Here is a 27,869-nt window from a genome sequence, read left to right on the forward strand (position 1 = left end):
CTTTTATGGGCTGATTGAAAGTTTATATACCAGGCATTTAACAGCCCCATGGGGGGTTGTTTGTGACTTCTACTTCCTTATACGGGCATTGTTTGCTGAGTCATTATTCTAGCAAAATCGGGAATGTAATTAGTCATGCTAAAAGAATACAAACACTCAGGTGTAATTACCTGTATTGAAAAATTGGATGTTTGGTAGTTGATTCACAGGAATTGCACTGTATTAGCTGCATAGCATGCATGAGTCTTTTTTATCCTGCGCTTGTAGTCTGAATATGTGGGGATGTGGTAGCCTAGTGGTTAAGGTGTTGGACTACTGATTGGAGGGTCATGAGTTCGAATCCCAGTTCAAATTTCCACCAAGCTGCCACTGCTGGTCCCATATATATATAAATTGTAAGTGACTCTGGATAAAGGTGTCTGCTAAATGCCAGAAAGTAATATAGTATACACAGTATTGTATTCAGCCAATCAGGTTGCAGCAGCACAATGGAGATACAGGTCAAGCACTTTGGTTAATGTTCATGTCAGACATCAGGCCTGATGTGAAATGTAAGAATGAAAACACCTTTTTCACGAGACAGGTCAGGAGTGTGGGTTGAGCTAACTCTAATAATCACTCTATGCAAATGTAGTGAGCAGAAAAGCATCTCAGTACACACCCAAATTTTTATAAAAGTCATCCAGGATACAAGAGTGTCCGGTTTCTCTGTTTCAACCAAGAACAGGAATCTGGTGTTTATTGTTGTACACAGAGCCGATCGGCCCTATACGCTCACTACGCAAGTTGCGTAGGGCCCCGCAAATTACGCAAGGCCCCGCCTCCCCCTGCCTCATTTTACAGCATGTGTTAATGTTTAATCTGACTAGCTAAATTAGCTGTACAGTGCTGCCAGTGCAAGTGTCAATGTGTGGCAAATGGTTTACATGGCTCACGGGTCAGGTAGGAGGGCCCCTTAGCAAAATTTTGCCCCAGGGAGGTCAGGATTGGCTCTGGTTGTACAACTTATTGTGTGTATGTATTGACTTTGCATCGCTGTGTAACGTCTTTTTTGTTTTCTGAGGAAATTCTGAGATATACCATTTCTAGCATTATACCTGCCTGTGATTCGAAGACAATAACACAAGTTAACTGTTAAATCAATACAATGAACCTCTTCGGTACAAGTCCTCAGTATAGATTGATACAAATAAAATTTACTTAAATTAAATAGATTCATTCAAGTGACTCAGGCAAACAGGCTGACTAACAACTTTTTTGTGTGTGTTTTTTTTTTTTTTTACTGTAACTACTTAAAAAGGTGTTTGCTTGGTATACTGTTTCTCGGTCCAGTAGCCCGAGAAAAGACTGAGAAATTAGAGAAAAGAACTTTAATCCTTTTTTCCTGGCCCTGGCATGCTAGACAGACATTGCATAACCCATTAACCAACAGATGGAAGTCTTTGTAACACACCACATGGTGGCACAAGAAAGAAATGAGCGTCGCCACTTTGACTCGAATTCGATCTTAAATCAATTACTCTTCAAACATTGTCTTGGAAAGGTCTGATGTTCACACAGGCTTGGAGAAAAACATCACCCTGAATCACATTATACTGAAGTGTTTATACCGCAGAGTTTGTGACATGTTTAGTGAACCTTGTGTTTATTTATTGTGCTGTATCATCGTTAGTACTGTGAGAGGTATGTGGTTGTCTGCACCGCTGGCGTCACTGGGGGTCCTTGTTATCGCTAGAGAAATTGCAATGGCATTTAAAAGGTAACTCGTACATAAGGGACGGTATTCTGGGTTTCATTATTCACTACTAAAACAAAAATCAACTTTGTATTTAATGTCATGATTATAAGAAATATAAATATAGTGTATCTAGTGGTGATGTTGGTGCAACCCACCCGGCTCGGCTACGTAGGACGCGATGAGACATTGACGAGGACTTAGACAGAGATAACAGGGTGAAAGTTTAAGATTTTAATATTTAATCTGTTTAAGCACAGTGTACAGATGGAGAGGAGAGAGTCGGCGAGAGATAAATCCCTTTGCATCACTATCAGCAGGTAGTCGAAGGGAATTGTGGGTAATAATCAGCATTTCATTACGAAATAAAACTGTTATCATTTTAGTCCGTTTCATGTCATAACATCTCCAGGGTTTTGGGTTCGATCCTGAGATAAGGTTCCAGAGTTTTTTACTGTATACACTTGACTATCACGTACTTATATGCTTGCTGAACAATCCACTTAAGATTTATTTCTTCTTTGCTGTTAAAATGAGCTCCACACTTCTGAGAAGATTTTCCACTAGATGTTGGAGTGTGGCTTTGTGTTCATTCAGCTACATGAGCATTAGTGAGATCCATGGAACCGGTGTAATTGCAGTGAAGGGAAATTGAACGGCATACAAAGACAATCCTATACGACTGGTGCTTCCACCTTTATGGGAATAGTTTTGAAGAAAACATATGGGTGTGAAGGTGAGGTGTGCACAAACTTCTCTTAGATTCTATAGAGGCTATAGAGTCTGAGATAGAGTCTAAGGAAGAGTCTGGGATAGAGTCTGAGGGAGAGTCCTGGATAGAGTCTAAGGGAGAGTCTGGGATAGAGTCTGAGGGAGAGTCTGATGAAGCATCTGGGATAGAGTCTGAGATAGAGTCAGAGAGAGCATCTGGGATAGAGTCTGGAATAGAGTCTATGATAGAGTCTGAGGGAGAGCCTGTAATAGAGTCTGAGATAGAGTCTGGGATAGAGTCTGGGATAGAGTCTGGAATAGAGTCTGGGATAGAGTCTGGGATAGAGTCTGAGGGAGAGTCTGGAATAGAGTCTGAGGGAGATTCTGGGATAGAGTCTGAGGGAGAGTCTGGAATAGGGTCTGGGATAAAATCTGAGGGAGAGTCTGGGATAAAATCTGAGGGAGAGTCTGGGATAGAGTCTGAGGGAGATTCTGGGATAGAGTCTGAGGGAGATTCTGGGATAGAGTCTGAGGGAGAGTCTGGAATACAGTCTGGGATAAAATCTGAGGGAGAGTCTGGGATAAAATCTGAGGGAGAGTCTGGGATAGAGTCTGAGGGAGAGTCTGGGATAAAATCTGAGGGAAAGTCTGGGATAGAGTCTGAGATAGAGACTGGGATAAAATCTGAGGGAAAGTCTGGGATAGAGTCTGGGATAAAATCTGAGGGAAAGTCTGGGATATAATCTGGGATAGAGTCTGGGATAAAATCTGAGGGAGAGTCTGGGATAGAGTCTGAGGGAGAGTCTGGGATAGAGTCTGAGGGAGAGTCTGGGATAAATTCTGAGGGAAAGTCTGGGATAGAGTCTGGGATAGAGACTGGGATAAAATCTTAGGGAAAGTCTGGGATATAATCTGGGATAGAGTCTGGGATAAAATCTGAGGGAAAGTCTGGGATATAATCTGGGATAGAGTCTGGGATAAAATCTGAGGGAAAGTCTGGGATAAAATCTGAGGGAAAGTCTGGGATAGAGTCTGGGATATAATCTGAGGGAAAGTCTGGGATAGAGTCTGAGGGAGAGTCTGGGATAGAGTCTGAGGGAGATTCTGGGATAGAGTCTGAGGGAGATTCTGGGATAGAGTCTGAGGGAGATTCTGGGATAGAGTCTGAGGGAGAGTCTAGAATAGGGTCTGGGATAAAATCTGAGGGAGAGTCTGGGATAAAATCTGAGGGAGAGTCTGGGATAGAGTCTGAGGGAGATTCTGGGATAGAGTCTGAGGGAGAGTCTGGAATAGAGTCTGGGATAAAATCTGAGGGAGAGTCTGGGATAAAATCTGAGGGAGAGTCTGGGATAAAATCTGAGGGAGAGTCTGGGATAAAATCTGAGGGAAAGTCTGGGATAGAGTCTGGGATAGAGACTGGGATAAAATCTGAGGGAAAGTCTGGGATATAATCTGGGATAGAGTCTGGGATAAAATCTGAGGGAAAGTCTGGGATATAATCTGGGATAGAGTCTGGGATAAAATCTGAGGGAGAGTCTGGGATAGAGTCTGAGGGAGAGTCTGGGATAGAGTCTGAGGGAGAGTCTGGGATAGAGTCTGGGATAAAATCTGAGGGAGAGTCTGGGATAAAATCTGAGGGAGAGTCTGGGATAAAATCTGAGGGAGAGTCTGGGATAAAATCTGAGTGAAAGTCTGGGATAGAGTCTGGGATAGAGACTGGGATAAAATCTGAGGGAAAGTCTGGGATATAATCTGGGATAGAGTCTGGGATAAAATCTGAGGGAAAGTCTGGGATATAATCTGGGATAGAGTCTGGGATAAAATCTGAGGGAGAGTCTGGGATAGAGTCTGAGGGAGAGTCTGGGATAGAGTCTGAGGGAGAGTCTGGGATAAATTCTGAGGGAAAGTCTGGGATAGAGTCTGGGATAGAGACTGGGATAAAATCTGAGGGAAAGTCTGGGATATAATCTGGGATAGAGTCTGGGATAAAATCTGAGGGAAGGTCTGGGATATAATCTGGGATAGAGTCTGGGATAAAATCTGAGGGAGAGTCTGGGATAGAGTCTGAGGGAGAGTCTGGGATAAAATCTGAGGGAAAGTCTGGGATAGTCTGAGGGAGAGTCTGGGATAGAGTCTGAGGGAGAGTCTGGGATAGAGTCTGAGGGAGAGTCTGGGATAGAGTCTGAGGGAGAGTCTGAGAGAGAGTCTGGGATAGACTCCATCTCCACCCTGACTAGAATAAAACACTTATTTGAAATAAATGAACGAAAGATCATTCGTTCTGGGTCTAATCTCTTAGTGTGTACTTTCTTCTGCAGATTTACAGTAAAAAAAAAAAACTCGACACCACGACGTGTTCCTGTTTACAGCCTGCTGGATAACAGCGCGCAGCCAAAGCCGAGGTTTCACGCGCGCCCACGCCCCATCCAGCAGGGCTCGCGAGCCGGTGCGCGTGCGCACTCGAGGCGTCGGTGTCAAACATGGCTGTGCTTTTGAAGAAAGAAAAATGCTGAATTGTGCTGGTGGAATTGTGAGAAAAAAGAGACAAACATGGCGAGGCTGGCCGATTATTTCATCATCGTCGGATACGACCACGAAAAAACAAGTGAGTTCCTTAAGAAAGTGAAAGAGAGAGCGAGAGAGAGTGAGTGAGAGAGAGAGAGAAGGGGGGGAGGGGGGTGTTGTGGTTTATACAGGACGCCCAGCTTCAGGCAGCGATTAGCTTAGCATAGTTTGTCTTAGCTTAGCATAACATAGCAGTGATTATCTGAGGTGTATGTGGGCAAAAATACGTTAGTGTTTATGTAGGAAAATGTTAATTCGTGTTTATGTAAATTAAATGTTAATTACGGAGTTTAACGTATATGAATGATGACTTTAGTGAAGGAGGAATGATTTGAAATGTTCAAATGAACTTAAGCAGGATTAATTTTGTGTTTCGTGAAGAACCCGAGTGAGTTTCTGAGGTGTTTATGAACAGCTATTAAAGCTAACGGCGTTAGCAACACAAGCAGCGCGCGTGCAGTGTTTTTAAAATCTAACGGCGTTAACGACACAAGCAGCGCGCGTGCAGTGTTTTTAAAAAGCAAACCGTCACTCAGGCGTCTCGTGTTTGTGTTTATTTCCGGTTGAACACTTCATTGGCTTTTTTTTTTTTTTTTACACTTTAAACTCATAACGCACAGCTCACGTTGGGTCTTTAAGTACAATCAGGATCATACACGTTCAGGGGAAATCTACTGGTTTCCATTCCGTGTTCTCGTGTGTGTGTAGAACTCACGCGCTTCCTCTTGTTGTGGAAACCGGATGTGGCGCTCCAGAGCGACAGGAAACAGGAGGGGATTATTACGAGTGATGAGAGTTTTGGAAGTACACAATAATGCTGAGCTCATTGCTTACACAGGAACTCCGTTCCCTAATGCTTGTGTTTCACGCTACATCTCACACAGACCTGGCTCCTGATTGGTTGTCAGTAAAGTGCTTTAAATTCACACTAACTAATTTGAACATATTTATATAATGTCTGGAATGACAGCCTGTGCTTATACAGAAATCATGCATGCAGGGTGGTGTGATACGGCACGACAACAAGTGTGTTATATGTTTGTGTAACTGCGTTGTACGGAGTGTGTTATAACACTGGAGTGTGTTTTGCTGGAGATTAAATTGTTTATTTCATTATTGTACATATCATGCGTCTTAACGCTAGAATAATGTCGTGGAGATGTAACCGACTTCCTGTTCTCACTTGCGTTATATCTACATTAAACTCTTGTTCCCTCATCAGCCTCTCTCTCTCTCTCTCTCTCTCTCTCTCTCTCTCTCTCTCTCTCTCTCTTTGAAGACCTTTGTATGCTGATAAGCTTCACAAAGGTCCGTGTTTTGAAGCGCCTACACCCGAGACTCCTTCGGCGCGAGGATATGTTTTACTCCGTTATATACCACATAATTTTAGGAAGGAGTCTCCGGTGTCAGCGCTTTATAACACTCAAAAGAAGTTATTCCTTTTCTCCGTATCATTCATGACAAGCTGCGTTTTTTTTTCCTCTTATGATGGAGAGTGAAAAGAGAAGGTGGTGATGTAATAACTGTTGATGGCTCCCTTCACAGACAATCCACAACGTTAAATGAAACAATAAACAAAAAATTTTTGGCGATCACACACACACGCTTCTCGACGCCCACAAAACACCATGCAAGGTCAAGTGTGTAGACAGCTGAGAACACGAAATGAACAATCAAGGTGAAGACCGAAAGATAAGCGGAAACGATCTTGAGTTCTGTAATAATCTTCCGTCAGCTGAGGCGTTTGTTTGCTTGTTTGTTTGAAAAGACAGAACTGCTCTCCTTCGTTTACATACCACCATCTCTTTTGTCATAATTGATCGTCTTGGCTCGCTTTCTTTACTTTTTAAGATCTTTAATTAATGCCAGTAAAATAAAACAGCTGTTTTTCACAAAATGTTCTCGATGGTGCTCTTAGTCCCTGACCTTGTGAGCTAGCATGATGATGCGGATGGAGTCTCCGAAGCTCTTCCATAAATCGTACAGAGAGCAATATAACCATGACAGATATTCCAGATATAAAAGTTCAGAAATCATGCATATTATATGATATGAAGTCAATCAAGTCATTAAGAGAGGTTTACAGTAGTTAGTCGTCTTATATGTAACTGTACACGCTTTCAGGAGCACGAGTAGGTAACAAACGTTTTTCATTAAATCGTTAATTTCTTGTGTGAAAAATCTGCGCATAAATTCATCTCTAAACTAAGATGAGGATTATTGTTTGCATTGGCAAGTTTCTGTGGTGTAAAGTAGTAGTTCAGGTTTGTTCATTAGGATAAATACATTCATTCATTCATTCATCTTCTACCGCTTATTCGAACTTCTCGGGTCACGGGGAGCCTGTGCCTATCTCAGGCGTTATCGGGCATCAAGGCAGGATACACCCTGGACGGAGTGCCAACCCATCGCAGGGCACACACACACTCTCATTCACTCACACACTACTGACAATTTCCAGAGATGCCAATCAACCTACCATGCATGTCTTTGGACCAGGGGAGGAAACCCGGAGAAAACCCCCGAGGCACGGGGAGAACATGCAAACTCCACACACACAAGGGGGAGGCAGGAATCGAACCCCAACCCTGGAGGTGTGAGGCGAACGTGCTAACCACTAAGCCACCGTGCCCCCCTAGGATAAATACAAATGCATATGAATATAAGTCTGATATTAAACTTGAACTTTTTGTCTTTATTTCTTATGTTCTGTAAAGCTGCTTTGAGACAATGTCCATTGGTGAAAGCGCTATATAAATAAAATTGAAGTGAATTCTCAAAAGTGGTTATATTATAAATATATTTAGAGGTTCAAGCACCAGATCTAATGTGTTCTCCTGGTGCAACGTTCAGCATCCAAAACTCCATCATATCCATCTACCACATCACACGACTCCATCGTGAATTATTTTAGCATTTTACACCTCATAAACAAGCTAATACGTTTCTCTATTGATAGATCTAAAGCATAACTCGTGTAAAGTTAAGAAGCGCTGTTTTGTTTGCTCTTCGTGCTGTAAGCGGCCATGTTGTTTTGACTGCTGAACTTGGGGTTGAGAAAACTGTCCATAAGTTACGTTTATCATTTGTTTCTCTCAGGCCAAGGTCAGGAGCTACGACCTCTAGACGAATCCTCACTCGTTCCAGTTATCTTGCTAGCTTGTTGCTAACACTAGACAAACATTGTGTTGTTCAATTTTTTTTTTTTTTTTACACTCCCATATTTGTAGCTTGAGTGAATGGAGGTCAACAATTATAAGCTCTGATGAACCACTTCTGAAGTAAAGATTGGGGTCATCGCTAATTTGTTGGCTTTTTGATAGAATGTAGAATTAAAAAAGGAAGTACTTGACTTGATGTCTTTTGTACATCATGTTCCAGTACAGATCGGTGTTGTTTTTGTTGTTATGCAATAAGACCTCTAAAAATCTTTTAGATTTTAATGTGCATTCGCACATCAGTCAGCGTTTATTTCGTTAGTTATCTCTTTTTTTTCCCTTTTTCTACTCCAGCTGGAATACCGGCTAACAACAGTTACAGGAAGCTGATAGCCTGATAGCATGGTGCTTTAGTAAGAGCATGTTAAACTCATCACACACTCACTTCATAGAGTCTTATTGAGATGTGTTTGTGACACACTAGGATGTATAAAAATAAATGGCAAAAAGTCATGAAGCTGATGTGTTCTTCCTGAGTACGTACGTTATTGTCAATTTAGGAGGCGTGGCCTAGCGCTTTTGTCGTTGAACGGATGACAGTTCAGACATGCTTTAAGCTTGAGATACTTTTTAGCGATCCAGATCTACTTTGTGATCAAGAGAGAAAACTCTGGACACAAAACATGCCTTGGCTGACCGTTTAGGGTCAGAAAAAAAAACAGATGGAAATTTACTCTTTGGATACTCCACACATATACGTGCACTTGCCAAATGTTATATCATGTTAGAAGCGAGCCAAAAAGCTGCAGAGCCTTATTAAAATCAGTTATTTTTCTCCAAGCAAGTAGTTTCCAGCTCTGGTCTCGGAGTCCTTCTGTCTTGCCCTGTACATTTCAGTGTTTTTTTCCCATCTCGAACACATTCAAGAGGGATCAGGTGTGTGGCCTAACAAAGTAAAATAACAAGTTATCCAAGGCAAGGATGCTCCAGGACCAGGGGTCAGGAACCAGCGGTGTACGTTACATAAGCCGTGTCACTCGTATCGATCTTACTGCTGCCTGTTATTCCAGACTTCACATTCCTGCTAATGATCCATGGATCGTTCCAGTCATTGGAAAATTCCATGTGAGATTCTGGCATAGCAGATTAGGTCATGCGAAATGGATTTTTATTTTTATATTTTTTTTCTTTTAGTTAAGCTGGTTGTAAACATAGCAGATGAGTAAAGTGTATGAGCGAGAGACGTGTGGACTCCAGTCCTTACAGCTCAGTCACTTTCCCGTTGATCTCTGGGAATTTAAACATTCTACCCGGAACTGGATTTTATCCAGGAATTGGACTTAAAACCCAAGTCCGGAGATTCAGTTGGAAGGGGCTTGGATTCTAGTGAATAGGTAAACGTCGCCTCTCTGCCTGATCCCGACCGTGGCCTTGCACTCACAAATGACAAACCTCTTTCTTGTTTAGGGGGAACAAAATGTTCCAGAGCAGTCCGTAGCTGTGCTGCTGAGACCATTACAATTAGAGTTTCTGCTCGTTTGCGTGATGTACAGCGTTACAAGCTTTAAATGTAAGACTTTTCGTCTTTCTGCAATGAAACATTCGGCATGACATAAATACTCAGGGAGCTGTCACTTATAAAGCAGACAGACCCTGGAGACTCCGTACATTTATCAAAGCGACTCGACTCTGAATCGACTCGGGAAGCGGCTGCAAAAGCGAATCAGCCCTTCTTTCTTAGAGTGCACTTCTTATCTACTTATAGTGTTAATATGTTTGTGTGACTATTTACAGACTGAACTTGAGATTATTAATGATCACAGGTGCAGCTTCCTGCAGCTTTAGCCTTATTTTAAGCCCCTCAATCTCGTAGATTTACATTTAAGATTTTGTATGAGATGCATCCTTGTTTTGTGTGTTGTTGCCTAAGCTTCGCAAAAACTTCTTAACGGATGTGTAGAGTTACTCTTTTAGGACCTGTATTTGCCTATTTGGCCTGTTTTGCACAACGAATTGGGATTTGCTAAACAAAGGAGTTTGCGTTTTAATGCCTTTGTCAATACAGACTTCAGAAAGTGTCGTATTTCGCGCTGCAGCTTCAGTGTCTGAAGCTTAAATATGTTAACGTTAATGATAGTCGTTTTCTATTGCTGCAAAGGGCAGGAAACTTTAAAACACTTTCAAATGCTGATTTTTCATGATTCTGTTTTTAGGAATCGATTAAATCTGTTTAGCTCATGTTCTAGACTTTTTCTCGAGGGCTTACCTGGCAGAATTTGACTCGGTTCATTTTCTAGCCTTGTCCTCTCAGAGCTTAAGTCGATACGTAGTTATAGATCGGGGGAAATGATACACGTCAGCAGACTCCGATGCAAACAGGTTTGATTTTGTACAAGATTAATACTGACCTGTAATTGTTTAGGGGCTGAGCTAAAAATCACAGGATTTGAGTCATATAGGGGAATAACAATGCATTATGCAAATATGCAAATTTGTTACTTCTTGTTGTGAAGAGTAACATTTTTTTTAATGCACAGAATTTAGAATAGAAAAAAGAAGTTACGTGACAGCCGATTGGCAACGTGGCGTGAAGTGAGGAGAGCTTCCACGCTCGGACTGACCCCAAGATCGTATCGATCTTTCACATTTCGTTCATTTTTTCAGGATTTCAGCATGCCTAATTAAATCATGTTGATTGTGAAAAAAAAAAGAAAAAAAATCGTGTTAATGCAGCTCGGTTCATTCACATGCAACCGATGTAGAAAACTGAATCAAACAAATTCCATGAGTAAACATTAATCATTCTGCTGGTTACAAAATTATAACTTTTGTATGACTCACGGTCTGTAAGTCTGATGCTTTTGTTCTTCACAGAATTAAAGAGCATCATGTGATCAGGATCGTTGTAGCCATGAGGAACTAAACCCATACGCAGAAATTGTAACGGCTGTGAAAGGAAGTCTCATTACCTTTTTTGCGGTTTACCTGCTAAAGAAAAAAAAAGCTTGGCTCGTCGAATCGATTCGATTTGAAGGTGTCCATTTTTTGTACATCCAACACGATTCACACCTGAGCTGAGAATCTAACCCACAGCGCTGCACTTTCTAACATACAGATACTGGATTTAATCACCTAAATGTAATAATCTACTTATACTCTAGTTCCCATCACAAGCCAACATCCTCATGAGATCTTACAGCGTTACCGGATGCTGGTTCAGGCCGACGGCAGAAAGTTTTAAATACAAACTCTATTGGACACGTACAAATACACACAATCACTAAAAAATAATAAAATAGATTACAATACAAGGAAATAAATAGTAAGGAAGCTGCAGTGGAAAGCGGAGTAGCAAAATGAAATAAAGTGGCAAAATAAATAGAAAAAAATGTAAAAATGAAATGCAGCATTCGAACCGAGACAGTGACCGACGGTATGAATATACTGTAGGTGAATGAGTGTGAAACGAACGTGCGTCTGTGTAATATTTTGTGTCCGGAGCTCGTCAGCGTGATTTTTATCATCTGCTGTAAAATCGCTTAACATCTCAGCTTGACTTAGGAGAACCTTTATTTAGTAAAATCCTTAAACGTAGAAGGAAGTGTTTCTAGGTTCTGCTCTCTGAAATGATGAAAGAAACCGCTTGTTACGGAACATAAACGTAATCTTTTAATTTACAATCTTATTAATAAGCTGAGACTTTAAAGGTTTAAAAAAAAGAGAGGGTAATTTAATCTAAGTGTTGAGTTACAGTTACAGGACAGGACCAGACAGTATAGCTTTCAGCGCTAGCGGTCACCGGTCGTGTAAACCAAACTGATCTGCTTTCATCTTAACACATGTTTCTTGCATGTCCAGGTTTGTACAGATAAGTTATCCTGAGAACGTGCCTGTGAGATAAAGAGCAGGGAGGAAAAGCTGTGGGCTGATTGGAGAAAGATTTAAACTCCCATCACGCGTGATGAAGATAAATTACGCCACATTTTTGTATATCGCAAAGAGGAGGTTAAGTCTAAAACATCATTTCAAGACATCGGTTTAACATCAGCACTTTACTCAGAGTTAGGAAATACGATCGTATGACTCGATGCTAACTCGAGTCACCGCAGCTTCCGGGCGTCCAATCGTTTCAAATGGATACGTAAGCCAGGATAAGATATGAATTCATATTACACCTTCATATTACAGGCTTAATAGCACGTGATTATTCTGAGATGGGTGACGTCTTTGCTGAATGACTAACACGCTTTGAGGAAAGCGCTGACTGCTCTCTTCAGCAGTCTAGTGAGCTTGTCCATTGTTTGTCTAGGGTTAGACTTGAGCAAGGCCCTTAACCTTCCCTGTTCCAGGAGTGTTGTATCATGGCTGACCCTGTGCTCTGACCCCACAGTTGGTATATGTGAAGAAAGAATTTCCCTGTGCTGTAGTGTATATGTGACAAAATAATAGTTTCTGTTCTTCTGTCTATATTGTATAAATATCAGGATCAACGAGTAGCAAAATGCACGTGCTCAAACCTGGTCACTATGACACTGTGAGCTGGGTAAAGTCTGCTTCTGCTCTGCTTCAGGCTTTAGGTGAGATAAAATGCTTATTTAGTTACTCAGCAGCTTGTGGGAGTAACTGATTTGCACACAGCCGGTGACACCGAGTTACCTGGCCACGATAAATACGCTTCAAGTGTCAGGTGCCTGTTTAAGCTGCCTGATATTTGTTTTGCACTCACGGCTCTGGCTTTTTTTTATCTTCACATCTAATTCGAGCGAGTATTCAAATCCCTTCTCTTTGTTCAGTTTGTTTGATTTCATGGCTGACCTGACGCAGCCCTATCTAATCACTCTGTGTCACAAGTTCACATCAGGGAACGCTTTTTCTGCACCCTCGGTGATCCCCGGTCCAGTTCATCAATACCGTATCCTTTTTTGCATGTGCATATCTTTTTATAAACCACGTCGACTACGATTGCTCGTCAAATCGCACCGATTGCAATCGTATGAAAAATGGTTCTGATGTGGGAGAATATTTCCAAAATCCCACATGTGCTGGATAGGCAATAATGAGATAACTGAGAGATCTAGGAGCAGATGCTCTTAAGCCATCTCCCTCGTCCCACGTGTCAGTCATACGATAACGTCACTCAGCTATCGTAAAATTAGATTAAATTCCTTTTAAGTGCACATTCTTCTTTTTTTTTTTTTTTCGGTCTGATTTGGTTTGATAAAGACTTTGTAGCAGTTATTGTGCTTTATTCTCCCCCTACGTCTCGGTGCCCGTTTCCCCGAGCGATCATACACAAATATAACACCGTAAACCAGAAAGCATGTGATGTGTTTAGTCAGGAATGCAAACAGACGGGGCATGATGTCCTAGCAAGATAGTTCATCACTTGTTTTTACCAGTTAAGTTATTTCCCTACAAGTGCTTGTGATTGCAACAGTATTCCCATAAACTTCCAGGTATTCCGGTTTTCACATACTGCACTTTCACAATCGGACAATTCCGACCCGGATTTTTTTCCGATCCGCTTATCTCCGTGTTACAAAGATCAGTAACGGTGACAGAGATACGTTTTGCATTCGGAATGCTAGGAATTTGTTTGCCTCGAAGCAGGACTGAGCCTCGTCCGGTATTCCGGACATGTGATTTCTGCTATTGCGTCGTCATCGCTTGCGACTCTTGGATTAATCACTTCTCAAAGTTTTGACTAAGTCGCTGATGGATCATCCGAGATGTGCATTGACAATAAACTCTATTAAATTCCTCTATTTTGATCCGTTGTTTTTTTTCCCCCTTTGACCGTCTACAATTATCTCTCTGTCGACACGGCAAAGCAAATCTGCTTTTCCTAAATCCAATCAGGGTGCTTTCACACTTGTGTTTTTCCCTTTTATTACAGACAAACAACACACTTAAGCTCCTTTTTTTAACGAAAAACACAGCTCATTAATCTTTGTTGTTCGCGTAAGCGTTTGCGTAAGTGTTTGCGTAAGCCAGACTCCGCCCCCAAAACTCTGTATAAGGTAAAGAAGTCAGAGTGATGTGAAAGCACTAAATGTTTATACCAGTAAACCCTTTAAATGGCTTAAATTCTTTGGTAGCTATTTTTCTCACTACATTTATGGCATTTAGCAGACACCCTTATCCAGAGTGACTTACAACTGAGCAACTGAGGGTTAAGGGCCTTGCTCAGGGGCCCAGCAGTGGCAGCTTGGTGGACCTGGGGTTCCAACCCATGACCTTCCGATCAGTACCCCAACACCTTAACCACTGAGCTACAGTACCACATCCCAAAACATGTGGTATTCTATCTATCTATCTATCTATCTATCTATCTATCTATCTATCTATCTATCTATCTATCTATCTATCTATCTATCTATCTATCTATCTATCTATCTAATCTATCTAATCTATCTATCTATCTAATCTATCTATTTTTAACTTTAGCCAAGGACTCAGTACATGTGAACAAATCTTGTGTGTTTGTTTTGTGAGACTGCAGTTATATTTTCTCACTTTTCCAGATTTGATTGTTATAGTAACTGCAACCGTGAGCACAAAGATGAGCTTCTGCCAACGTCGTGATTTTGCTTTGGGCAAGATCTCGTCGGCTTTTTTTTTTTCTTTTCTAATAAAATACCAAACATCTTGCTTGAATCAGCAAGGACTGGATTTTAGCTCTGTTGTTTACTATAATATTTGTTTTAAAATGTTCTCGTCTGTTTTTTTATCCTTCGTTTTCATGCAAAGGAAAATGAAATTCTCAAGTCTTTGTTGGATGTAAAAAAGAATTCGGTCAAATCTGTTTTGATCTAAATGAAAAACCAAACGCTCTTCACGTGTTAATGAGAAATGGAATCCGTTTCCTTTAAATGTAAACAAAGAATTCAGGCAGGTCGTTAAAGACAGAAACAAAAAAAAAAGAATTCTGTTTACATGTAAACAAGAAATTGAATCGGTTTCCCCTTAAATGTAAATAAAGAATTCAGTCAGCTCTGTTTAGATGTAAACAAAATTTTGAAACATGTCTATTTACATGTAAACAAAGTACTGATTGAAGTCAATATATTCAGTTGTTTTTTTTCCATTTCCATTTCCACACACGATCGTTCCTTCTTTTCCCCTCTGATGTCTGATCCATCATTTTGTTTCTGTTATTTATAATATTATATAACAGTGTAGCTGTTTGTCTCGTATTTATTGCTTTTCATTAAAAAAATGAAATACAGACGTGGTTTCATTATTAAAGGCTGTAAATCGTGACCTTCAGTGTAAAGTCGTATTACCTCTTTAATAGCACCAGATTTCACTGTTTCAAGCACTTCTTTCTTCTGTCTGGGAGGGAGGAGGAGGAGGGAGGGGGAGGAGGGAAGGAGGGGGAGGAGGAAGAATGCAGTAAGTTAGGGAGTGGGATGGTAGGGGCAAGGAGGGTATGAGGCGGTTAGATTGTAAGGAGGGATGGAAGGATTGGGGGAGGGGGTGGGAGGGAGAGGGGGAGGATGGGAGGGTGGAATGGTGGATGGGTGAGAAGGGAGGTTGGGGGGAGTGAGAATGAGAAGGAATGAAGGAAACTTAAAATTCCTTCCTTCCTTCCTTCCTTTCTTTTTATTTTTTCATTTTTCCTTCTTTTTATTCTTTCTTTCCTTCCTTACTTCTTTCTTTCTTACTTTTTATGCTTTATTCTTTCTTTCTTTTTATTATTTCTTTTTCTTGCTTTTTATTCTTTCTTTCTTTCTTTCTTTCTTTCTTTCTTTCTTTCTTTCTTTCTTTCTTTCTTTCTTTCTTTCTTTCTTTCCTTCCTTCCTTCCCTGTTTTTTCCCCCCACTCTGACGAATTACAGGCTACAGATTTTCTCAGAGCTCTTATTTAGGTGCTCTGTCCGGGCCCTGTCCACTCACTTTTTTTTTTCTTTCTTTTTTTTTTGGTGAAAGGATTTGTCCTCTTTGTGTTATTTTAAACTTTAAAAGGGTTTTAAGAAAACAGAAGCGTGTTCATAGGGTTATAATTTTGTAGAGCAATGTAGTGATTTTCAATGTCTATAGCCAGATGTTTTAGACGTGAAATCGTAAAATCGTGAGTCTCTTGAAGGACAGGAGGATGATTCATTTAAAAAAATTCATTTTAGATACAAATGCAATTCCAGGCAAATATATTGTTCGGATATTTTAAGGCTATCGTAAAAGGAGATATTTTTTACCCTCTTGTAATTTATGGTGACTGATTCTGGCAGTTTTTCTGAGTCACCTCCCGATAATCCGTGCTCCAGCCTCCCTCCGTGTTCACATTGTGATTGATTACATTTTCTTACGCAAAGCCGAAACTTCCAGCTTTCACTCTTTCAAACTTCCAGCTTTCACTCTTTCAAGTTTCAGGTCGAAACGACCCGTGGATTTATTAAATCAAAAGTTGAACAATACAACAAATTTCCAACATGACGTATCGAATCAGTATGTGTGAATCAGTTTTTGTAGCGAACACGAAAATCACATCACGTTGTTCAGATCGTTCTGACCCGAGAGCGTTCGGTATTAAATCTGAATTCTAGAAATTTTATTGTTTGTTTTAATGTGAAACCGAGGATGTTTGAATTTATTGTTCCTCAGACACTCTGTTCAGGGAAATCGGGGATTATGCTTTCGGGCTCGTCCGTCTGTCCGTCTACTGAAGGACGTGACAGATTTTGGTATCGATCCAGACAATTTCAAGGTCACACCAAGGTCATATTTCTCAAATAGTAAATTTTCCCCACTGTTAAACTAAGCTATATGGACAAAAGTGCACCCATATGTGCTTGCTGAGGCTTAATTCTCCTCTCTTTGCTGTTATTACAATAAGCTTCACTAAATTTTATTTACGAGTACTTTTAACAACAGACCCTGTCACAAAGCAGCTTTACAGAAATGTATAAATTCGGCATATAAATTTTAAATTTATCCCTATTGTGCAAGCCAGAGGTGACAGGGTTGAGGAAAAAACTCCCTCAAGCAGAATTACAGGGAAACCTTGAGAGGAACCAGACTCATTCTCATTTGGGTGACACCAGAGCATGTGATTTATAAATCATTTCCCTTCCATAACTTGTTTGTCTTGTTGAAGCTATTCACAAGTTGCACCATCCACAGTAATCCTGTATATCTCCAGGTTGTCCATGTGAGCATAGTATTAGAGCATCTAGATCATCTAGATACAGAAAGGGTCAAGATCATTGGTTGGCAGTCGAGATTTGTTTTCTGTCAGCTAGAAGAACATTAATAAGATCAGACATGAGCTGTTGGGTGATGAGTTGTGGGGTTCAGTCAGTGTTCTGGTTCACTCCAATGGTGTTCAGTGTGGTTGAGGACAGAACACTGAGCAGGACGCTTGAGTTCTTCCATCCAAACATAACACACCATATCTTCATAATCTTCATAACATCATAATCTTCATTTCTTTTTCTTTGTGTGATCATGATTGTGAACCGCTTTTGTCTGTTTTTTTGTTTTGTTTTGTTATCAGGTTCAGGTGAAGGATGCGGGAAAATCATTCAGCGCTTTCCAAAAAAGGACTGGGACGGCACGGCGTTCCCTCAGGGTGTGGAGATGGTGAGTGTTACGACTTCACTTAAAGCTGGACATGGCCCTGGTTAAGAGAAATCTGTCCACAGGGTCAGTTATGTAATCCACAATAGATTTGCTAAATCTGCTTTAGCTCTGTGAAGATATTCACTTCATGGCAATCTGAAAAACTTCTGTTTTTCCCACGACCACAGCAGGAACCCGTTTTCTGTTCCCGTCTCTGCGTTTCCTCTATCTTCAAATGCATTATGTTTGTTTGCTGAAACGCTTAATTTGTATCCCTCTAATGGAGAAATGAATTCCATGCTGACATCCCGGAGATGTTTGTACGTGTTATCATCGTGCCTCCGCTGGGGGTCCGTGCCTTGTAAGGGCAGCAGCAGGGAGATCCTTTACCCCTCGCCTCCTCGCTCTCCATCCATAGGTCAGGTCGGGGGTTCGGGGTCTGAACTCAAGACTGGGGGCCAATTATCAGAAAGCACAAATCATTCCACTCCTGCAGCAAATATTTGCTTATCAGAGCCGGAGAAGAACAAGCTGTAAATCTGGGGAGCAGCGGTCGCAGTAAACGAGCCTCGTACCCCTGGGATTATAAGATCACAGTCCGTCATAGGATGTCTCTCTCTCTCTCTCTCTCTCTCTCTCTCTCTCTCTCTCTCTCTCTCTCTCTCTCTCTCTCTCTCTCAGGGTTTGTTTATCTGTTTACTGAGGCATGCTGCAAGCAAACAGGAACTCTCTCAGACCGGAAAACACACTCTACTTCCTTCATTCTTCTGCCAAAGTTATTCTCTGTGCAGGAATTTCTTTGTTTGTTTGTTGATGCAAATCAAATAGAGTGCCCAAAAAAAAAAGAAGAGTGTGTTAATTAATTAATTAAATGAAAAATAAATAATAAAATAATTGCTCGGTATCTGAATATATCCAAGCTTTATTTGTATTTTTTTTTTATTTAGATTTTTTTTTACACCCATAGTCTCTTTTTTTTTTTTTTTTTTTTCTCGAAATACGGAAGGCGGTGAACTTTGAATGTTGCAGAACTTTACCCTACCACGTCGTATAGAGTGGGGAAAAAAGAGAAGATGGTGACAGTGACCATTTATGGCTCCTGTAAAGAAAATGATAGAGAACAGGAACAAACTTGTTCCATCAGGTCAAAATGTATGAAATGTTCTTTAATAAACATAATCGCTGTGCGGAATCAAAACCATTAGGACGTGCCGTTGTAGGATTATAATTAGATGGCATTTAAAAAAAATAAAAAACAGGGTGGCATTTAACACACTTCACCTTTAAAAATGTAAAAAAAAATAGATCTACTGGTCAATTATAATTAGTCAGTTAATGATTAGGCCGGTGTTTTTAGATGCTTAAAATGATTCTGCTTGTTAGAGGTATTTCATAGTAAATGTGACGTGGGTTAAGAGCGAATGACCTCGAAATCGACACCTTTTTTTTACTTTTTGTATGTGTCTTGTTTTGGCTTTATTATTTATTTATTAACGTAGATTGTTTTGCTGGTCGTAATGATCTTGGTTGATCTTGCAGTTAATCCTAAAGTAACATTTGAGAAAAGGTTTAGCATCATCTGTTTGTCAGTCTGTTCACCAGTCAACTATGATACAGTGTTAGTGCCTGGGGGCGGGGCTAATGTTAGCACATTTGATAATGTACCTAAAGTTTACTAATGTTTAATACACTTTTACTTTACTGCAATATGATCAGTTATCAGCACACATGATAGTAGGTAGCTACATGCTAAGGGTAACTTTTTTCTGTGTTAATGATAAAATAACGTTATGTACTTTCTTGATTACAACCTCCGTTTATACAGATAACATGGAGCCGCACATGCATGTTGGATTCGCCGCGTTTGGATGTTAATGTAGGTTCACAAAGCCATGAGCATTAACAGTAAAGCAACATCCGCCGTTGTTGTTGTTGTGTTTGCTGCGCTAACGTTGCTGTGTAACGTGACACGTATACAATGACGTCACACGCGGCTCTGTGATGCTCTCTAACCGATGGAAAGGCAAACAGGTTCTTAGAAGGTTCGCCAGTGGAACCAACTTTGAACCAGCACCAGCACTAGCTCTGAACCAGCACCCGGTTCTTTCTGGTGGAAAAGGGGTAAATGTGTTCTTAATCAGCCCTGAAGTTTATTTCTAAGGAAAACATTTTCTTTACTAATTAGAGGAGACACCCATGAGTCAGTTCACTGTTTTTATTCATTTTTCCATTCATATGTAATTCCTTCATATCCGAAAGCAGACCTGACTTGAAGGTTGGCTGAAGTTCTTTACACATTTGAGGAAATTGTGCACGTGTCCCTTCTTAAGATTTAATTATTCCCAGACTGCTTTTTGGAGGTTCTCGGGATCATCTCAAACCACTTAAATGAATGTGTTGTACTTCTCCCTGGTCATGTTTTTTTTATCTTGTTGTGTTCTCGGTTAGGCATCGGACATTCCTCGCAGTTACAAAAATCACATTTAGGAGAATTAGGGAGATTCTGTCATGATTTCACACATAAAAATCCCCTCGTGCCTCGCCGTGCATGTCAGGACCAACAGGGAACAGCTGGCTGATTCCCGCTATTCTTGCACGTCCTGTCAAACTGCCACATCTGGTAGATCCACAGAATCACAATCCCTGAGCAGGTGGTGGAACCTCTGTGGAGCCAAAATGTTGAGAAACTTGGGTCAAGTCTGATTTTTTTTTTATAGTTGTGCATACCAACTTTTATTATCCATCCTAATTTTTAAAATTTATTTTTATTTGTATCCATTTTAGTCCAAAAAAATGAAGACTGGCTACAAAGGAACTGTTTGTATTTCATGGAATTAAAACAATTCCTTTCTAAACAAATGAAGAATTGTGTCATAATTTAACTACAAAAATGCAATTTTAATGAAATATATGGCATGATTTTAAATAGATTGTTTCTGGATAATAAATATGCATGGAACTAAAATAACAAAATATTTGGCCCATGTTGTATTTGATTCAGTTTGATTCTTCACTTTGATGCCAGACTTTAGCTTTAAATCTACTAGTAAAGAAGGAAGGAAGGAACGAAGGTAGGAAGGAAGGAAGACCGTAAGGAAATAAAGGAAGGAAGAACAAATAAGGAAGGTAGACTCAAAGAGAGTAAGGTAGATACGAAGGAAGGAAGCAAGCAAGAAAGGAAGAGGGAAAAAAATGAACGAGAGGAAAAGGTAGACAGACAGAAAGAAAGAATGAATGAACGAAAGGTAGACAGGAAGGAAGGAAGGAAGAAAGCAAGCAAGAACGAATGAAAAAGGAAGGTAGACACAGAAAGAAAAAAGGTAGATACAGAGAAAGGAAGGAAGCATGGAAGGTATGAAGGTAGGAAGACAGGAAGGGAAGGGAAGGAAGGAAGGAATTAAGGAAGGAAGGAAAGAAAGGAAGCAAGAACAAAAAAGGAAGGTAGACACAAAAGAGAGAAAGGTAGATACGAAGGAAGGAAACAAAGATAAAGACAGGAAAAAAGAACGAAAGAAAAAGGTAGACACAGAAAGAAAGAATGAATGAAAGGAAGGTAGACAGGAACGAAGGAAGAAAGCAAGCCAGAAAGAAAAAGGAAGGTAGATACAGAGAAAGGAAAGAAGCAAGGAAGGAACGAAGGACACAAGAAAGGAAGGAAGGAGGAAAGAAAGAACGAACTAAGAAAATAAGGAATGAAAGAAAGGTGACACAGAAACACACACCTACAAAAACCTTATAAATAAATAAATATATTTTCCTTTCACAATTATTCAGTCTTTAATCTCACACATTTGTCACATTGTACAGTTTTTCAGTGTTAAGCAGCTTCCAGACAGTTCATTAGAATTATTTCACATACACTGAACAAAAAAGTCATCTCCTGCTTTGTACTAAACAAATAGGTAAGAAGCTTCACTTGGATAATTACTGATGGATCGATGTTTCAGCTGAGAACCACTTGTAGTATTTAACTGATGCAGTGAGCAGCTTCTTATGTTTTATACGGTCATGTCAGAAGACTTGTGTGGAAAAGGTGTTCCTCTGTTTCAGAAGGGTCAGATGGGGCCAATCAAAAATAAATCTATTAAGAAGGTTATGAAAGTACTAAGAGTGCTTAACTGCAAAAAGTATTGCGCATTTTGGACTAAACCAGCTGCCGTAGTGGGTCGTTGGCAATATTTTCGGAAGATGAGCATGTCACAGTTTTGCAAAAGTAACGCTCGCCGCCTCCTGAAGTGTCTTGCGATGCGTCTTCGCCGTTTGCAGTGCATTAAAATTATATTTTCAAGCTGCATCCGCGCTTCATTCTGAAAATTAAGACTTTGCATAGAATGCTGTATACAAGTGATGTAGTAGATTACAACCACGAACATAATTGCAGCGCACAGTCGTCTCTCCATGGTGTACTGTATGCTGTATTTTCCTCTTTTTGTTTACTTCCGGAGTTTCTTTGGAATTTCCCGCACGTTTATTCTGACCAATCGAGAAGCAGTTTAGGAAATATGCTCAAAGACATGTGAACTGAACTATAGATGTAAAAGCACCCTTAAACTGTGTTAGGAATCGTCCAATGCTTTATTAAAACCTGGAAGGACCAAGAGGAAATGTAGTCAGAAAAATTTGGTGTAATTAAAACTATGCTTAATAGAGAAACCATTAGCATCTCCACTGAGCTCAAGAAAACCACTTATCAGTGAGACTCATCAGGAAAAAAAGGCTTCAGTTTGTTAGGAAACATAAAGATTCGACTCTGGACCAATGGAAAAAAGTCATGTGGTCTGATGAGTCCAGATTTACCATGTTCCAGTGAATCAGAGAAGGAAAAGATGCAGATGATGTGATACACCCTTCATGCCTAGTGCCTGCCGTACAAGCATGTGGAGGCAGGGTGATGATCTGGGTGTGCTTCGGTTCCTCAGTTCTGTGTTCAACAACATTATGTGCCCAAAAAAATGGAGTTCAGCTGATGGAGAATATACTGAATGAACAGGTTTCTCAATCTGTGGATTTCTTTTCTTCCCCGATGGCATGGGAATGTTCACGGGTGGTTTAGAGACCAACACAGAGTCCGGATACCCCATTGGGAATCTTTGGGATGTGCTGGAGAAGACTTTACGCAGCGGTCCGACTTTCATCACCAATACAAAGATTTTTGGAAAGAAATGAACGCAACTCAAGACGAAATAAACGTTGTAACATTTTCTGAGCTTATCGAACCCATGCTACCCGTTTATCTTACAAGATTAGACCCGCTTTACGTCCTCCTCAGGCTCGATATCGTGATAATAATAACATCGGGAAGGCAAATGTTTAGTGGAAAACATCTTCCTCTCATGCAGCTCAGCTTTGTTTAGCTGCGTACGTCTCGGTTTGTCTCCGATCAAGTTAAGAAGCTGAAGCCAATTGTTGCTTATCAAGGTGACTTCACTCTAAAAGAATTAAATGACGATCTCTGCTGCTACTCAACACAAAGCACACACGTAGTTTACAAAACAAATTCAGTTAATACAGCTAATAAGTGAATATGTAAAAATGTATTAAAGTTTTGCAGTTTGTCGCTGAACTTAAAGGCGGGGTGCACGATGTTTGGGAAACGCTTCGGGTCGAAAAACAAATCAAATGCCTAGCTAATGAGCAGAAAGGGGCGTGTCTTGTCGATACGTGGCGGAGAGAGCGTTCAGTGCGTGCGATTGAAACGTTGACATGGCGGATACCTGCCGTTACCTTTGCCTCGTGTTCTAGGTGTTCAACGTCGTCTTCCGCGTGAAACGGAGCTAAACCTTTCACGGGACAACACACAGTACTACAACAACACGTCTGTATTACCATAGCATTACTCATTGAGTTCATTTATTGATAAATGAATAATAATTCCACCATAATAGTTGCCTGGGTTACGTATGTATGTGTGGGGCAGAGCTATCAAAACAGGGGTGACACCCATTTGGTTTAGGGGCATGTTTGTTTTGGTGATTTCAAATGTCAACATTGGCTTTCAAACAACGTACACCCACCTTTAACATAACCAACAGCTAAAGCAACTCGGAGGAAGGTAAAAATGATGTAATGGCATTATGTGTTGGTGTCACACTAAAACCTGGCCACACCCAGAATTAGCATCGGTGCAGTTTTTACAGCCGCTTCACAGCCAGAGATTCTCTCATACAATGAATCATGAATCAGCAGCAGTTAGAAGGCACAAGATAAATCTCACAAACTACTTCTTTATGCTCGTCAGTGCAAAAACAGAAAGCTTTAGGGAATTTTTATTTATTCCACTGCAATCCTCTGTACAGTTCAGCTCAGAAACCTACACCATGTGGAGTGCTCCTAAATATAGCTAGAGAGCTCCGGGTTGTTCAGACAAACAACTCTGCACACACCAGATGTTGTTGATCCCTCCGTTTATGCCTCCTGGTTTCATGCCGCACTCCGTTGTTGTGGTCCGGTCCAGCAAGTCAGCGGTATTTTTTATTTATTTTTTTAATACTTTTTTTTTTTTTTTTTTTTTTTTTTTTTTTTGCGTGTCAGGAATCTCTTGTGTTATGGATCAGTTTTATGCTTAAAAGAGCATAAGCGATTCAAGAGGCTACAAACATCTCAGCAATGTTAACAACGTCCTTATTTTAATCGTCTGCTGGGGGTGGGAACGAAACTGTCCCGGATCCAGAGTTCCTTACACTTCAGTCGTGTGGCGTATTTACCCGAATTCTTGCTTTGTAGATTTATTTATTTATTTATTTATTTTTTACAGATCTAGTATTGTAGCGTTTTGGGGTTTTACCATGCAAATTTTTTTTATTTCCAAATAACCCACCTCTGTATTGTTTGCAGACTTTCTTCACACTGTGAAGATCTCGCATGGGAATAGATCAAACGAATCGAATGGGAGAAGCATCTCGCGGCCACAGCTGCCACCCAGCGCTCTAAATAACTACAGATGAGGAATGTTCCAAATTTTACCCCCCCCCCCCCCCCCCAAAAAAAAGACCCCCACGAACATATTTGCAACATTTGCCTACGAAGGTGTTTTTAATCTCGAAGGAAGTGAATCAGCTCTGCTGTTTGCGTGCCGGTGTGAACCCGTGTGCCCTTTTAGAGAGCTACGTTCACCTAAACAGCTTGGCACGTAGGCGCCCGTTACGCAGAGTTCGTTACACGCAGCAGGCAGACGTTAAGGTCAACCTCCGTCTTTATTCCACAGATTCTCCTGGCCTCAGGTGTCGACGCTTTTTATTAGAGCACGACTTGCAGTTACGAGACTTTGCTTTCTTGTTAAGGGTCAGTTGAAGCTTATTAACTGTGCTGCACAGTGGCAGTGAAGCCTTATACAGGCTCGGGGGATTGAACGTAAGGGAGGATTATTTGTAAGGATTAACACACTGTGTGGTGTCGAGTGTGTTAGTCTGCATAAACAACAGGGAATTTATATAGTTGGATTAGATTCATATTGTGGGACGTCTGAGAGACAAGCAGTGATAAACATGATAATGTCACTGTCTCTCTCTCTCTCTCTCATTATCTTTTTATCTCTCTGTCTCTTTCTCTCTCTCATTCTCTTTCTCTTTTATCTCTTTCACTTTCATTTCTCTCTCTTTTCTATTTTTCTCACTCTGTCTTTCTTTCATTATCTTTTTATCTCTCTGTCTGTCTATCTCTTTCTCTCTCTCATTATCTCTCTCACTCTGTCTCTCTCTTTTCTTGCATTCTATCTTTCTCTCTCTGTCTGTCTTTTTCTCTCACTCACTCACTCACTCACTCACTCTTTCTCTCACACACTCACACTCTCTCTCTCTCTCTCACACACACACACACATTCTCTTTTTATCTCTGTTTGTCTCTCTCTCTCTCTCTGTCGCTCTCTGTCTCTCACATTCTCTTTTTATCTCTGTCTTTCTCTCTCTGCCTATCTCACTCACTCACTCACTCACTCACTCACTCACTCACTCACTAGCTCACTCACTCACTCACTTTCTCTCATTCTCTTTCTCTTTTATTATCTCTCTCACTTTCATTTCTCTCTCTTTTCTTGCATTTCTCTCTCTCTCTCTCTCTCTCTCTCTCTCTCTCTCTCTCTCTCTCTCTCTCTCTCTCTCTCTCTCAATCTGAATTTTAAGGTTTCTGTCCTTGATCTCTCCTAAAGTGTAGAAATATCATGCTGCAGGTATTCATTGTCCTCAAAAAGTGCAGCGTTACTGACCATCTACACGACCTCAGCGTGTCCTCACACGACTTTCAGGTAAAATGTAACTGATTTAACGCAGGACAGCTGGACACTGTGCCACTTATTAAACAGGGTTTCCACTGAACCGTGGTGTGTGTGTGTGTGTGTGTGTGTGTGTGTGTGTGTGTGTGTGTATGAGAGAGAGATTTGGGAAGAGAGTCAGGTCAAGCAGCTTGTAAACCTCAAGCAGCTTTTCACCTTTAATTTAAGAAGCACTTTCAGGTTTGAGTTTTGTTAAAATCGGATGTATGTTTGTAGACATTTAAATTTGTAATTCATTCGAATGATTCTGATGATGCTTTCATAAAAGTTTGTTTTAATTGTAACCCTGCAGTGCTGCTTGTGATTGATTAGTAAAGAGAGATATCTTATAGAATAAAAGATGGATGGATAGATAGGTAAATTTGATAGACAGATATATAGGTAGATATGTAAATTGATAGTTGGATAGACGAACGGACAGATGGGTAGATAGACGGACGGATGGATGGATGGATAGACAGATGGATGGATGGATAGACAGATGGATGGATGGATGGATAGACAGATGGATGGATGGATGGATAGACAGATGGATGGATGGATGGATAGATAGATGGATGGATAGATGGATGGATAGACAGATGGATGGATGGATAGATAGATGGATGGATAGACAGACGGATAGATGGATGAATAGACAGGTGGATAGATGGATGGATAGACAGACGGATAGATGGATGGATAGACAGACGGACAGATGGATAGATAGACAGTAAGATAGATGGATGGATAGACAGGCGGATAGACGGACGAATAGATGGATGGATAGATGGGTGGATAGACGGACGGATGGATGGATGGATGGATAGACAGACGGATAGATGGATGGATAGACAGACGGATAGATGGATGGATAGACAGACGGATAGATGGATGGATAGACAGACGGATAGATGGATGGATAGACAGACGGATAGATGGATGGATAGACAGTCGGATAGATGGATGGATAGACAGTCAGATAGATGGATGGATAGACAGACGGATAGATGGATGGATAGACAGACGGATAGATGGATGGATAGACAGTCGGATAGATGGATGGATAGACAGTCGGATAGACGGACGGATAGATGGATGGATAGGTGAATAGACGGACGGATGGATGGATGGATAGACAGGCGGATAGATGGATGGATAGACAGACGGATAGATGGATGGATAGACAGACGGATAGATGGATGGATAGACAGACGGATAGATGGATGGATAGACAGTCGGATAGATGGATGGATAGACAGTCAGATAGATGGATGGATAGACAGGCGGATAGACGGACAGATAGATGGATGGATAGACAGGTGGATAGATGGACGGATAGACGGACGGATAGACAGACGGATAGATGGATGGATAGACAGGCGGATAGATGGACGTAGAGATGCAGTAGCCTAGTGGATATAAAAAGCAAACAATGTCCACTGCACATCATGACCAGAAAAACTGACAGGAATGCGTGCCATATTTATTGGCACCTTGCGCCATACATACAGCTTTGAACCTGAAACCTGCCCTGCACTCGTTATCTCAAGACCAGCCCCGGGGACACACAGCATCACACAGGCAATTCTAAGAGCTTTAAACCTTTTTCCCCCTCTCTTAATGATAGCCTCCTCCTCCGTTAATGCACACGAGAGGGCACGCTTCTGTCAGCGTCCTCGCTGATCTGTTTGTCTTTCTTTTTTACGGCTTCAACCCGCAGTGTTTGTCTTCCGTCTTCACGTAAAGTGGATTAATGCGTCCCCTTTCTTTAAAGCCCGAACAAAAACATTTTCCTATCTCGTAAAGTCAAAGCGAATAAAGCATTTTGGGAACATCCTCTCATGCACACTGATACTCACATCATTTCTAATGGTTTATTTGGCGATTAAGAA

At 40.8% G+C, this 27,869-nt stretch overlaps 2 protein-coding genes across 4 annotated transcripts in view; one reads left to right on the top strand and one right to left on the bottom strand.

The window, feature by feature from the left end:
* Nucleotides 1-924: 924 nt before the first annotated feature.
* On the bottom strand, nucleotides 925-4,928 carry LOC125140100 (uro-adherence factor A-like). Its single transcript, XM_047807579.1, has 3 exons — nucleotides 4,794-4,928; nucleotides 3,864-4,604; nucleotides 925-3,622 (listed from the first exon to the last, which is right to left on the bottom strand). Exons 1-3 carry the CDS (start codon nucleotides 4,926-4,928, stop codon nucleotides 2,687-2,689), a joined length of 1,812 nt encoding a protein of 603 aa, XP_047663535.1. The 3' UTR covers nucleotides 925-2,686.
* Nucleotides 4,793-27,869, top strand: part of sbf2 (SET binding factor 2) — a 109,073-nt gene continuing 85,996 nt past the window's right edge. For 2 of the 3 annotated variants that reach the window (XM_027153259.2, XM_047809946.1), the window contains exons 1-2: nucleotides 4,795-5,051; nucleotides 17,665-17,750. In XM_027153259.2, the coding sequence (XP_027009060.1) occupies nucleotides 4,997-5,051; nucleotides 17,665-17,750 (141 nt within the window). In that variant the 5' untranslated portion in view covers nucleotides 4,795-4,996. Of the gene's footprint in view, nucleotides 5,052-17,664; nucleotides 17,751-27,869 lie in introns of all 3 variants that reach the window. The other variant, XM_047809945.1, reaches the window with a different exon arrangement.

Source organism: Tachysurus fulvidraco, chromosome 2 (genome assembly GCF_022655615.1).
Source record: "Tachysurus fulvidraco isolate hzauxx_2018 chromosome 2, HZAU_PFXX_2.0, whole genome shotgun sequence".
Taxonomy (NCBI): domain Eukaryota; kingdom Metazoa; phylum Chordata; class Actinopteri; order Siluriformes; family Bagridae; genus Tachysurus; species Tachysurus fulvidraco.

What these genes read in the sequence shown, in the direction of transcription:
- LOC125140100 (XM_047807579.1), bottom strand. Translation starts at nt 4,928, where the DNA reads ATGTTTGACACCGACGCCTCGAGTGCGCACGCGCACCGGCTCGCGAGC. An exon ending in GTAAACAGGAACACGTCGTG is followed by an intron (nt 4,605 to 4,793) that starts GTGTCGAGTTTT and finishes ACTCTCCCTCAG; the next exon opens with ACTCTATCCCAGACTCTCCC. An exon ending in TTCCCTCAGATTTTATCCCA is followed by an intron (nt 3,623 to 3,863) that starts GTCTCTATCCCA and finishes ACCCTATTCTAG; the next exon opens with ACTCTCCCTCAGACTCTATC.